The sequence below is a fragment of the Triplophysa dalaica genome, chromosome 9 (genome assembly GCF_015846415.1).
Source record: "Triplophysa dalaica isolate WHDGS20190420 chromosome 9, ASM1584641v1, whole genome shotgun sequence".
NCBI classification, from domain to species: domain Eukaryota; kingdom Metazoa; phylum Chordata; class Actinopteri; order Cypriniformes; family Nemacheilidae; genus Triplophysa; species Triplophysa dalaica.
In genome coordinates this window covers 6079397-6094371 of record NC_079550.1, presented here as the reverse complement: position 1 = coordinate 6094371, position 14975 = coordinate 6079397, and the positions used below count along the sequence as shown (strand labels likewise).

General features: G+C 37.4%; 1 protein-coding gene across 3 annotated transcripts in view; it reads right to left on the bottom strand.

The window, feature by feature from the left end:
- Positions 1-14975, bottom strand: part of ece2b (endothelin converting enzyme 2b) — a 53066-nt gene that overhangs the window by 20986 nt on the left and 17105 nt on the right. Inside the window, exons 1-4 of one of the 3 annotated variants that reach the window (XM_056756688.1) lie at positions 11217-11334; positions 3947-4033; positions 2564-2708; positions 1211-1426 (exon numbers count right to left, since the gene is read on the bottom strand). In XM_056756688.1, the coding sequence (XP_056612666.1) occupies positions 1211-1426; positions 2564-2708; positions 3947-4033; positions 11217-11219 (451 nt within the window). In that variant the 5' untranslated portion in view covers positions 11220-11334. Of the gene's footprint in view, positions 1-1210; positions 1427-2563; positions 2709-3946; positions 4034-5642; positions 5755-11216; positions 11335-14975 lie in introns of those variants that run through there. The other 2 variants (XM_056756686.1, XM_056756687.1) reach the window with 2 other exon arrangements.

Below are 14975 nucleotides of genomic sequence, written 5' to 3'. Positions count from 1 at the left end.
CGGCATTTGAGACACGCGATCGTGGTGATCATCTGTCTGGTTCGCGATCACAGGTCTCAACTGCTGACAATATTACAAGTGTTTCCGTGATAAATAAATAAACGGGAGACTCCCAGCCAAAACAACAGCTATGAAATTGTATGGAAATGAACTAGCAACCAAATTACTATCAAAACACTTCAAAACAGCATCAATTATTCGCTAAATTCGATAAAACCTTGAAAAAATATTTATGAGCCCGCCAAGGACTAATATTATCACAGGACCTCTGTGTTCATCAAAAGGTCATTTGTGGGGGAATTTTTACTTTACAGATTACAGAGATGGCCGATTTGCACAGGATTAAGATCACAGACAACCTCTGCAATTATTACAAATGACTAGAGGTCCCCAGGTAATACTACTAATACTACTACATTTTATTTATAGGCGCCTTACTGACACTCAAGGACACCATACAGAAAACAGTCACGACCGTCATCAAGTAAAAACAGTTAATACAAGCTAGATATAAACATGGGATAGGCACACAAATAAATACACAAATAAAATCACAGAAAAGCCAACCTAAAAAAGTATGTTTTATCTAATCCTGTGCGAATAGGGCTTTAGTAACCCCATAAATGGGAACAACAGGCAAGTCCAACTGCAGTTTCAGGCAACATGGATATTTGATTTTAACCCATCAGACGTCAAAAGGATAATACTGCAATGACATCATAGTCCCCGGTTAGATTCAGAAGTCCATAGGACTTTACAAAGTTTATTTTTTCAAATTTTCTTTTAAAGAAAATGTAACATAAAATCAAGCCTTGTAAGCGGTGCAAAAATCAACGCAAGTCAAACAATGGAGGGATTAAAGGTTAAAGAAACACAGAATAGGTGCAGAAAGCCAATCGGGCCCCTATCACACAGATAGACAGGGTCGAATGCACACAGTGAAAACAAGTGATCAGGTCGCTCAAAGCTGAAATCGATATAAGCTTTTGCTGAGCAGAGTTGCGAGAACACAACCCCGGAACAGAGAACTGAAGAGTAAGGCCATCCAAAAAACATGAATGTTGCAGATTTCTATTGGAGAATCCACCAAATCATTCAACCGCTCTGCTAAATATATAGAGCTGTGTGAATCAGATTGACTGAGTGAATCCCTTCCTGCAAAATGGATGAGGATGTGTGTGTGTGTCTGTGTGTGTTTTCCGGCTCTTACCCAGCAGGTGTTTGAGAATAGCCTGGTTCTGGTCCCAGATGCTGTTAAATGTGCTCCAGCGGGACCGGCCATCTGGCAGGGGGTTTTTGCGGACCCAGCCCCCACAGGCGTATTGGTAAAAATCCTGACATGGGTCGGTGGAGCGGTCCAAAGCTTCCACGATCTTACTGGCCACTGTCACGCAGGCCTCTGTTAGGCAGATACTATGAGCCGGATCTGTGGGTATAAAACAGATTGATATAGCATTTAATCTGTGTATCTAAATGAATATGAGTAAGCAGCAACAAAATTATAAAACTAATACTATATTTTATAATATCAAATCTAGGAGGATTTGATTGTGAAAAGTAGCAATATGATGTTTGCTTATTATTACTGAAACTATTCATCCACACCCACATTACTTTGGTTAGAATATCTAAAGTTATTATATTTTAATGATAATTTCTTTAAAATAAAAAACGATAAAGACCCATTACGTGTTCCACAAACAAACACTTTTATTTTATTAACTCCTCGCAACTTCGTGTGAATGCGGTTCAGCATTACATATGATGCGTTCTGGGGGTTGCTGTAGCAGGCAGTTGTGTAAACTCTTAAGGGACGTTAAACTTAAAGGGACTTAAAACTACAAAGAATATGAATTTTGATAGGACCTGACAATGCACACTGTTTTTGAAAACAATACTGCTATTGTCTCTCAACAATAAAAACATGAATTTGTAAAAATGGTGACGTAAAGTATATTGGATATTTCTTACTAGATTAAGAAAGGGACATAATAAAGCGTATATGATGGGATCACATGCCATCAGTGTCATGGCAAAGCACTGGCATCTATAAACTTGTCAGACTACAGAGCTCTTAATAATTTATCTTGTGTTAAAGATAAAGTATAATCAAGATTTATTTCATTGAAGGAAAATTGTGCAAGATAAGAGATAAGGAGATAAAGGTTTGCTTACATAAATTAAATGCTTGTTTTACTCCATATGCAAATATTTTCCTTTAATGTATAAAATGAGAATGAAACCATTGCCAATAAGGTAAGAAAAATAAAAACAAATTACAGATATTTTTGAAAATATAACTCACAATTTTCTCAAGTAAATATATCTGCTATTAAAGATTTATATAAACTAATTTAATTGTAAACCAAACAATAAACAACAAAATATTAAATACAATATAAATATGGATAAGTAGTGATTCTGTTGTTCATGGTAAACCAGGGACATTTTTTAGAATAAAGTAAACGGAATACATTTTTATGCATATAAATTTCATATAAATGACATAATTAGCAGTAGCTTATTGTATGTAAAAAGTAAAAAAAATTGCTGTTCATGTTACCTCTGTTATAGCGGACGACCAGTGTGATAGCACAACCAAACAATGCTAAGAGCGAAGCAAGTAGTAGACCAGCCAACACCACCTCCAGCTGAGTCCTCCTGCCCAGTGGACCAAACAGCTGAACACCACCTTTGCGGAAGCCCACCTAAAAAACAATTATTATGAACTTCAGCTTCATTTCAGGATTCATCATTATTAGTTGGTTAACATCTAAACATGCAATGAAAACTAACAAAGGCAAAGCAAGTAAAAATACCATACTATGGTCACTAGACAGTTTGCATAAGTCAATGCAGATTCTCAATTGCGTATGTCAGTGGCTGAACATGCCCTATTGCTCCCACTCATATTGAAAGAAAAACCATACACAAGACTGGACCAAAAATACATGGAAACAAGCTAAACTGTACATTTCTTCAAATCTGGAGAGCATGACTGAATACTGTACTGTAGTAGACTGTACAGTCCACTGATTATTTCAGAAATTAAGTAACCAGTTTGTTAAGAACACAAAGGTTTGTTAGCTTCATGCATTATTTTTTGACTATATTGAAATATAAAACAAAAATTCACATCTTTGGAAATCTGGTTTGTTCCTCTTTAATGTTTTACAAGTTTTGTTTTCATAAGGACACTTTGTTTCTCTTCCTCCTAAATCAGAATTTACTGACTAATCCGTCTAAAGCCTGTTCATAATTGTAAACTTTGAAAAGGTGACTATTTAAAGTTCATCCTAAAATTAACATTCTGTCATCGTTTAGTCATCCTCGTGCCATTTTGAACCAGCCATATGACTAGAACAAAAAAGGTGCTTTTTTCTATGAATATCCTCTCCGCTCTTTTCCACATAATGAACAGTGACTGTCAAGCTAAAAATGCCTGTTGAGCTCTTGACACTGGACATCACTGGAAGAGGTTTGTATTCTATTTCACATGAAGAACCGTCTGAGAGAATTGAGGGGAGCAGTTCAGTTAACCTCGGGAGTGTCTCAAGGTTCAGTGCTTAGCCCCCTCTTCCTCTCAATATGCACCTATCATCAAGACACATTCTGCATCCATTATTCCATCCTGATGATTTCACACTGACTGCAGAATATATCTCGAGTGTGCATTTCGAGAAAAATCAATGTCGCTGATATATTTTAGGATATTTCTGTTATATTCAGCTAAAACAGGGCAAACATTCATTTTAGTCCGGGACTAGCCTTGAGCCTCATCTGTGAAAACGGGCCTATATGTTTAAAAAAAAATGTACACTGCCTTTGTAACTGTCTCTTTAAAATTAGTTACCGGTGTCGTTGCAGTTCTCATTTGTATACTTTAAATAGCGTCTGCATTGAATTAAGGTAAATGTACAAACGCTGACCCCTGACCCACACCCACCTCCACACTGTCAGGAGAGATGGCTCCATCAGTGGGGATGTCTGACCCATCCTCTTCTTCAAAAGTTGCACGCTTGTAGTTGGACATCTGAAAACCAAGAGAAAGATAGTCATGTCTTATTTGTAAATGTTACAAAGTTAACACCAAAGGCATATTCACAACAGACACGAAAATGTCGTGCAAACCAGGTTTGAGGGGAGAAATCCCCCTAGGCACAAAAATGTGTATGATAACAGAACAGAAATGTTCTATCTTTCTGTGGATGGAAGACCCGAATAGGTCCTTAATGAGAAAGACCTCAAAAGTACTTTGTGAATAACATTTCCGCCAACCCTGAACTCTTTTGAGTCAAACCAGCTCAAAAGTGCATTGTGCTTCATTCCAGCCCTCATCGCATAAAGACCACATTTACAATTCAATCAATTCCCGATGGGGAAAATCTCACATCTTTTATCATTAAACATTCGGTTTTCCTTGGAAAACCAGAGATGGATTTTCAACCGGCTCTACAACCACAAACAGCGCAGATGCTTATTTATGAACAGATGCATAAATATAAATGAAAACTCAGACCAGATTTAGCTCTCGAACACTTCAACTATGAGGAATATAAAATACTCCCGGGAGAAGGGTTGAGTTTGTGATGAGCTTATTCATTAAAACCTGACAACAGTGAAATCAAATGAACCCCAAGGACGCAACAGTGAAATAAGCCCAAAAACACCCTAAACCATACATATCACACCAGCAAATGAAAACTTTAAAACTGCCTTCTTTGTACAATATATTTTCTAGCTTTCACATTTTTAATAACATATTTTTAATTCCTTTAACCTGACCCAGTGTGAATTGGGAAGAACTTTGAATGAAGTGTGGTTGAATCAAAGGTGAATCAGCAAGTGTATGTATAATGCAGAGCAAAGTATCAACCTGCAGTAGTTTGATCAATCATGTCACTAAAAAAACTTCCATTTCTTATGGCTGGGATCCTTTAAAAGGCTTTACATCCCAAAACTGCGCAACATTTGGCTCACTCTTCAGACATCACAATCTTACTGTGACAGATAACAAGTACAGGAATTGTATCCTTGAGGTGTAAAAATATTTTCCTAGTTCTGCTTTCATGAATGAGCAAAAGCAGGCCTGTAAAAAGTTAACATAAGGTGTCTTGTTTGTGGTATGATGTCAGAAAAATAAAAAAATTGGGCATCTTGGTCACCATAACAAAATCTTAAAGATGAACTTTCGAGTTCTCACATGTTTTTACAGTACAATGATAGTAAAAATGTAAAAACAAAGTAAAATTTGATCCTTCAAGTCGTGACCTCTCTAAATTTCATTCCACACAGTTTAAAACTAATAGAGAGTCGTATGGAAAATCTATAGAGAGCCGAAAATAGGCCTTGAGGCAGTAGCGGGCCAAGATTCAGCTCCGAGTCTGACAACAAGACATGTCGCAAGAGCGTGTGAAATGGAGATGAATGTTGGGTGGGGGGTTCCTTGTTTCCTCACCCCCTTCTCCGTCTTTGGAGAGGAATTTAAACAAACACACACTTGCACACACGCATACACATCTATGACAAGTCACAACAGACGAGGTGGCTAATCTACACCTCAGGGTGGCTTTTTGCTTTGTCGGTGTCAAAGATTTTGAGCTTTACCCCACAGTAAATGGAAAACATTGCATGAATCTAACCTCGTTTACGGCGCCTATTGATATCTCTCTGCCGTCACTGACAGCCGTGCAGAAACACAGACGAACAAGCCTGGAGCAAGACCTCCCGCCCATCTCATTCGACGAGAGCAGACTAAACAAATCTGAGTAATTACACACACACATCCACGTATAACATGGAGGGATATACAGAAAACAGCAACTTATTGCTCAAAGGTTGCTCTACTCGGTTACAGTTTGATCGAATTAACCTGACCGAGACGATTCTCCGTGTTTGATATCTTTTCAAATCAAGAGCACAGGTTGAGACAACGAAAAAGGGGGAGGAGAAGATAGATTTAAGATTAGTGAGTGTTTTTCGAAGAAGAAGAATGCCTTCATTTGCTTTTCATTTAATGACATTGGCGCCTAGGGAAAACTACTGAGATTTACTTCAGAATTTGATGGGTTCATTTCATCCAGTTATGAACAGCCACGTACCACAAAACAGTTTTTCTGAGGCGGATACTAATGACCAATTTGTCTTTAAACGCTTGTATGGTGTTCATGTTTTTGTCACTCAGCCAGTGTTAAAGGGTCTAGTGGACCCACATAAAAATGTCTGTAAAAATACTTTACATGTTTACTTCATACAAATTACAGGCAACATGGACAGAATATATGGTATATTATGCACCGATAATACATTTCTCCACCGATACCAATTACTGATTATTTTGAGTGATATCTGCCGATACCGATTTTGAAGATTCAATTAATATTTCTCAATTTTCTTAATGTTATTCAGTCATATAATGAATATTAATATTGAACATTAAACAGGTACAGTTTCTTTTTACACTGTACAAATTCCTAGCATTTTCCTTTTCTCTTTTGATAGACAGGGTATATCGGCCCTGACCATCTGCTGTTTTTAAACTATCAGCTCATAGTCAATAGTGTTAAAAATTGCTTTATTCGACCGATATATCAGTACATCTCCAATAAATGGTTAATAATATGTTTTAGAATTATGCTAGATGGTTTATGCTTTTCGAAAAATGGGTCCCAAATACAGCACAGTGATTCTAATGTTGTAACTAAGAGGGAACTACTAAATCTTTATACGTTTTAATCTTCAGCCTGCTGTTTTTATCGTTGAACTACTTCAGCTGGAATCAACCTATCTATTGCACGGATAACGACATACGATCCTGCAAGATTGATGCTGGGGTGGATACTCCCGTCATGGCTTTGAGGTACACTACTGAAAATTGATTAACTTAAAAAGGAATTATTATTTAGCGAATGACACATTTGAACTTAGTCGAAATATGGGAATTCTGCGTTCTATGCGCTAAATGCATCGCTCGTCAAGGCGCAAGTTTATACACGACATATCTGGCTCCATCTCAGTGCCAGTATTTCAATGTAAAACAAACAGACTACTGAACAATTTTAACAACTTGTCAGTGCTTTAACGTGTGGAGATCTCTCCATCATTCTTAACGCCTCAGAGTTTGGTGAAATCGTTTTAATGCTCACTCTGTGAACAACAAGGCTGTGATTTTATCGGATACTATCATTGAATAAAAAAAATGGATTTGGTTTGCTTAACAGAAATATGGACTTCTGTTTAACGAACTTACTCCCTCTGGTTACGGTTTGTATGATGCCCTGTGCCCCTATGGCAGGGTAGGGGGCATCGCTGTGCTATATAATACAAAATTTACAATAAGTCCAGTAGTCATCCCCCAGTTTAATTATCTCTTCACCCATCACTACAGTTATAGCAGACCTCCAAAGACAACTGAAAACTTTGTATCTGCATTTGCAGAACTGCTATCTACTGCTTAACTTTGAGAGAACACTTATCCTTGGAGACTTTATCATCCACATTGACAAAAAAAGACTCTGTAATGACAAAGGACTTTTTGTCTTTATTGGAATGTTTTGATTTGAAGCAGCTTGTGAACTGCTCTACACATACCACGGGTCACACCCTGGATCTCGTCATTGCAAATGGATCATTCTTGTCACAGTTTTCCTCCGCTGACTATCATCATTTTGCTATATTTTTTTATATGGAAATGTCACTTCCTAGCACTGTCTCATCATTGTAAAATTACCATAAATGGAAATCCTTCGATATCTCTGACTTCTCTGGCTGTATTGAGCCCTCATTAAGTGTTTTTTCTCCATCTGAACATCTGGAGGTGAACATCACTTTGTTACATACTGTTCTTATGTCTGGTCTGGATTCATTTGCACCTATGAAATCCAAGTCTGTGGCCTTTGTGCGTTCTGCTCTCTGGTATAATGACGAGCTGCCCTCTATGAAGGCAGCGCCACCAAGCTTGGAAAGAGCATATACTTGAATATAAGGCAGATTTTGTTTCAGTCAGGTCCCAATATTTTTCTCAGATAATTGACACTAGCTTAAATAACCCCAGATGAGTTTCATACCATAAACAAAGTTCTCAAAGGAAACAGCTCCCCTAGTGTACCTACCTCAGTTCATCTTTGTAATTGGTTTCTTGATCATTTCAGTTCTAAGATTGTCAATGCTCGCAAATGTATTACCACGGTCTTGTCTGATTCTGTTCTTAGTATCACACGTTTTTCTGGCACCTATTACTCTAATTTTTCCTCACTTGATTTAGTTCCCATGGTAAGGAGGTTTCAAAATTGAAAGCTACCACTTCCATAGTTGATCCCATACCTAGTGATTTGTTTAAATCATGTTTCACTTCTCTATGCCCTGTGGTCCTGAGTATAGTAAATGATCTTTTTGAGCCCCTACAATCCAGTTTCCGCAAACAGCATAGCACTGAAACAGCATTAGTTAAGGTAACAAATGACCTGTTAATCGCTGCTGACTCCGGCTGTCTTTCAAATCTGATGGTTCTCGATCTTAGCACAGCTTTTGACACGGTGGATAATTTTAATTTACTCAACCGTTTGGAAACAGTTTTTGGTGTTACTGACACTGTATTCAACTCGTTCAGGTCTTTCCACTCAGATCGTAGAGCGATTCTAGCTTTGGGTGAATACAGATCCAAAGTGGGGGCAGATCAATTTGGAGTTCCCCAGGGATCTGTTTTGAGTCCCTTGCTTTTTAATATGTTCATTTTTCCCCTGGGTCAACTTCTAAGATCCTTGGGTCTTAAGTTCCATTTTTATGCAGACCCCAAATCTATTTTCATTCAAAACCGGGCGATAATACGGCTGTTGCCTTTCTGGAACATTGAAACTCTGAGATAAAAACATGGCTGTCTCATAATTTTCTCTGTCTCAACAGCGACAAGACTGAGACTGGTTCACCACATCAAATTCTCAAAGCTGATTCTGTAACCTTAACGGTGGATGGCTTTGCTTTGGAGTTGATTTTTGATGCAAAGTTAACATGTCCAGAATATGGTCAAAACTTCATTTTTTTTAACCTAGAAACATTGCATGACTGCGCACAATGTTATCTTTCTCGATGGCTGAAAAACTGGTTAATTTATTTGTCTTCTCTCGCATCGACTATTGTAATGCTCTGCTTGCCGGGTCTTCTAAATATACTCTAAACAAATTGCAGTATGTCCAAAACTCAGCGGCCAGAATCCTGACAAGGTCCAGGACAAGTGAGCACATTACTCCCATCTTGGAGTCATTGCACTGGCTCCCGGTCAGGTTTCTTATCGATTTTAAAATTCTCATGTACACCTACAAGCCCTTGCATGGTTTAGCGGCACAATATCTGTCTGAACTTTTAACTGCAAACACCCCAAGATGAAATCTTCTGATTCAGGCTTTTTAATTGTTCCTTCAACGCTTTTATGTTCGATGGGTGACCAGGCTTTTTCTTCATTTGCTCCCAAACTCTGGAACGCTCTTCCCACTGAGATCAGATATGATGACTCTTTTACTATTTTTAAATCTACACTTAAAACTTATTTTTTTAAGGCAAGCATTGAAGGGATTATTATTACTATTATAATTTGTTTTTACTTTAATGTATGCTTTCTTTACTTTTATTTTTGTATTTTATCTATATGTTTCTGTGAAGCGCCTTGAGATGCAGCTTTTAAAGGCGCTTTATAAAATAAAGTTTATTATTATTATTATTTATTGGGGAAGTGCCTAATCTGTCAAATCTGAGCCTGTCCAGGTCATTGCCATTCACAGATAACCTTAACAAAGTTATAAATGCCTATACATAGATAAGAACCCTTTTCCATTACAAAGTCATAATGTACACATATTTTGTTAATATTTAAAAACACTTCTATTCTTATACAATGCTATTGATGTTTTAAACAAAATATATTCGGACACCATCATTTGCAAGTCAAATGATTATATTGCAGGCTTACACACACACATACAATTGTTGTTTATATTAAATGAGGTACAACAAAGCACCGGGAGCCCTTTGGAAAATGTTTTAAAGTTCATCCGGAACGCCACACTCGATCATCTCTACTGTTAGTGTCTCAGTTAAACAAATGTTGTATCTTCGCAGCCAGATTTGGAGTTTCAGTGCGCTCTTCCTCAATGGCCTTTTACAGGAAACCATAAATGAGATTAGAAAGACAAAACCTTTGACTCATGGTGATGTGAAACAAACACATGCACACACACTGCGCCCACACAAACACGCATCCCAACATCTGCTCATCACTAGCTTAACATTTTACCGTCGTTGAGTTGTTTTCCAGAGGTTGAGGTTTTCTCATAAGCAGCCAATTGACACTTTAGTGTTTTGTCATGATTTCCCAGACTTCTTTTAAATATAATTTAAAAGTAATTTAAATATAAGGAATAGGTTCTTCCTTCATACGAATCTGTTTGACACATCTCTGATGAACTGTCATGAGCAATTTACTTCTTTTAGTCTCTCTGACTATGATAAAAATAGCTGTCATACCACGCTTTCATTTACTTTTGCAGTATACGCAGTAGTAAATGTACTGCACAAAGTACACTGTAAAACACTTTAGAACTTAAGTTTAACCGCTTCATTACATTTTAAGCTTTATGAGTCAATTGAATTTAAATTATATTGAATTTATATTGAAAAATCTAGTAGTATTTTAAATTTTTCGATTTTAAGTTTAATAGTTCAATATAATTAAGTTAAATTGACTCAAAAAGCTAACTTTGTTTAACTTAAAAATTTAAGGCACCTGAAATGAGTGATTTTTTTAGTGTATGCAGATTATTTGTCCCCAGATGAGCTATAATAAAATTGTTAAAATGTGAGAAATACAACAGATTACATTGAGCTGAATACCATATCCCACAATGCAATTCTCTTGACTTGACCCTTCACCTCCAGTGTGACAAATGGAGATAATATCAGTCACAATTCTTAATTGTTTATTTTCATGAAGATGCTATTTTCTATTGTAAGAAAAACTAGATATCTAATTTTCAAAAAATGTTCAAAGCTAGAATAGAATGACAGACAATTTGATCAATTAAAAGTGTTGTGTGTATTCAAGTAATGTAGAGTATGCAGTATGCATAAAGGCAGTATAATCCAAACTGTTTTATACACATCTCTTCAAGCAAACATATTCTAAGCAGACAAATTCTACACACAACAACAAATTTCTTCACACTCACCATATATCAACACTATGCGCTGTAAAAAGGACGTGAAAGACATCGGCAGTCCAAAAGCAGAAGTGAACTTGTGCCACTGGGGTTGTGTGACTGGAATAAACCATCGACTGGAGAATGGGGGAGAGGAAGCCAATGTTTTGTTAGCATGACCCAGAAAGAGCAGGTCGAAACCGTGGGAGAGGGAAGGCTGCTGGGAGTGAAGAACAGATAAACCTCACTTCCTAAAAGGAGACTCCTACCTCGGTTTCGTGGTAACGGTGAAACATACGATACGGGGAAGTTGTAAAAAAGTTAATGATGTTACTGTTAACTGTTACCAGGACCTTATCAAGCCATAGTGTCATAGTAAACATCTGGGGACACTGAGACGCTAAACACATGAAACCAGGAACAGAATCTACAAACCATTGCAGCCGAATTCTACTTTCTAGTCATGTTGGAACGATAGTATTTATGAGATGTAAATCCTGGAAATATCAACAGGAAACCTATTACAAAGAATCATGGTATAAGCACCTTGGTATACTTTAGTCCAAATAGGTCACGCAAACGAGTTGTCCCAAGTCCGATTCGCGAACCGCCGCAGATTTATGTCACTACATATAGTCCCCGCCTACGTTTTGCTACGACTGCCTGTGAAGACTTCACTCTTCTCCCCAAAACAATGTAGCTCGTGAGCCTCATTCGCAGTAGACCAATCACAGCAGAGTAGACCATCTGACCAATCACATCAGACTAGGCTAGCGGAAAGGGGGGAATAGACAGATGAATCACGAAACAAATCATTTTAGTAAGTAAGGCATGAATAACTGCCTAATATTACGAAATAAAAGTGTTTTTACACCTTCTATGTACATAAACATGTTGTTGGACACTCCATAAACCAAAATAGGACCTAAAAAATCCCTAGTTATGTACTCTTTAAAGTATTCAGTGAAGCGACTGATGCCTATTAGTATGTTATGTCAATGTTTTTAGTTGCCAACCAAACCCAGCCTAAGTTTTTGCATTTTGTAGTTGTTTTGAAGCCCAAAGCCAAGAAATCCAATAAATAATAGTACACATTTTTGTATGTATTGTTTGCTTGTTTATTGTAGGATAAGAAGTGATCCAAGAGCCCTGACCCCAGCACTGTTAGACATCTAATGAATAGACCTGACTGAAACATACATTTATTCTCAAATAAAAACCCAGAGGGGAGACTTCTGTTGAGACTTCTCATTTCATTTCAGTCCACCCACACCCCATTAAACACCTAATGCACAGCTTTTAGAGTTCATTTTGCTGCAGAGGAAATTAGAAAAAGGTTTCTGTCTGTGTCTGAAAGTGAAAAAGACAGAAAGGCATATAAAATTGATTGACTCATCTATTTGTTCCACAGCACAATTACATCACATTATGATTCTGAATTCAGTAGGAACATCCCAAGAGGATCTGAAAGCGGAACACACATTGAAAAATATCAGTTTGACATAGGAGTCTTCTAAACAATGACTGGTCTTCGTCTGTTCCATCCCATCAGATGGACTTCCAGACTATCCTGCTCCCACTACATTCTCTGTACAGTATTTCTCAACTTTTTCTCTGAAAACCTTTTACATTCTGCCTGATGATTATATATCTCCATATAATATTTTAACTCACAAATATACCCCACAAACAGCAATTAACAAAATGTGTGTATGATAAATATAGCAGTGGTTAAAAGGTAAAATATCTGCTGTGACGTCCTCGTTCCCGTATAATTGCACTGCCCATCCCATCACCATGGCAACAAGGCCCCATCACATAAACTATCTCTAATTAAATCAATATGTTTCATAACATGTTCACAGAAGCAATTTGATTGGATACAGGAATGGCCAACCAGAAGCCTTCTTCAGGGTCTGTTCACTCAAAGCACTTCAGTGCCCTATTACAGGAAAAATGCTACAGAACATTTCCGGGACTACGATGCACAAACAATAAACAAACACCGCTGTAATATGGAGTTAATGATGAAGAGAGAAAGAGTGAGTGAGTGAGGTCATGAAGTGTGCTCTAAGTGTTATGTAAGAAGACCTTTAAGATGTATTGATGTAGTTTAAGAATAGTAAATGTCACTCTGGATCAGCCGCAGAACTTTTAATATAGACAAACCATTAAAAAACAATGCACTATTTAGACATACTCCAGTGTCAGAATGAGACAGCACACACCCACAGACTGCCCACCGTCCATTCACTGACCGTATGAAGAACACAGACTGACTGAAATCGACAGTTTAAATCTGACCTGGCTGGTTTTAGGCCAACTTCATGGAGTCTTGCGGGCTTTATTAGTCAGTATATACAAGCATAAATATGATAAAACAAGCAGTTTTTTGTGAAAGTCCCAGTGAAATATAAAATAACACTACCTTCTTTTTCATGAAATATTGCAGCGTTTATTGTTAATAGTTTATCAATGTGGGTCATTCTTTTTTTTAATTCTGTGTGCCTTCATAGTCTTTAGTTAACATCTGAAAATGCACTTCGTTCATGTAATGACTATCCATCTTACATAACGTACTGCTTGGGCAGAGCATCCTTTAACTCCTCCCTGTTAACTATCAGTCTGCTGCCAGTTCCATTTCAGAAAGCAACAGCTGTTTTTATACATCCAATCAAATCACGACAGCCACTATATTTCTCATTCAAAATTCCATTTCACTCGGATACGGAATATAAACTATCGCAATTTCTGGTTCACAGGGACTTTAAAGAATGTAGAAGGATCGCAGGTTAGTTGCATCAAACTTTTGATCGATATATTTAAAGTTTTTTTAACTTAACACCAGCTTCATTTGTTAATTCTGCCTTATTTTTATTGGCAGTTTCTTGAACCTTAATAAATTAACCGCTTCTGGAAACAAGTTTTCCCCATTGTAAACACAATAAAGAACTTAACAGGTCTTGTTTGACACTATAGGTTATTAGTAAGCACTAGTTAGTTTGTAACTAATAACATGAGGGTGCGTAAATAGTGACAGAAGTTTCATTTTTGGGTGAACTATCACTTAAATTTGGTTGCTTCATTTGTTCTTCAGGCAAGACTTATAGGTCTTTAAGTATGTTGCAAAACATCGAAGTGACACTTGGTCAACAATTTTATTCCAGCTCCTGGTCGGAGGATTTCTATTTAGTTGAATGTGAGGTTTACACTATGTTTAATAGTGTACCATGTTAACATTTAAAGCAACACCATACAACATTTGCTCATTGTCCCACCATGTGGTTCGATGAGCGCTATTGTCTGTTACTGTGGTTGTAAATAATGTCGTTATAACCTCCCCTGTGGGCAGCACAATTTACGTGAACTTATTTATTGAACTGATGAAACCTGCAAAAAACGTTGTTAGGAAACCATGTGGCACCCTTCTGTAGGCAGGGCATGTGCAGGGCTGTGTGTACCGACCCAAACACAGAACTTACAGAGTGTGGTTATAGCTGCTATGAGGCTGCTCAGGCAACAGTGGCAATAGAATTCGCCCAGTCAAGAGTTGTTCCACCACTGAAATAATTGTAGAGAAGTTATTTCAAACGGCTCATCGTATGGGGTCTTCATGAAATGTCTGTTACATATTTTGCTTAAAATTACTTGTCAAAAACAGCTATGCTCACAGCAACCCTTTTGGTGCATGTCTCTTTAACTCTTTCACCGCCATTGACGAGTTATCTCGTCATTTAAAAAAAACGCTTCCCCGCCAAGACGTGTTTTTGCGGCAATCAGTGTTTGTAC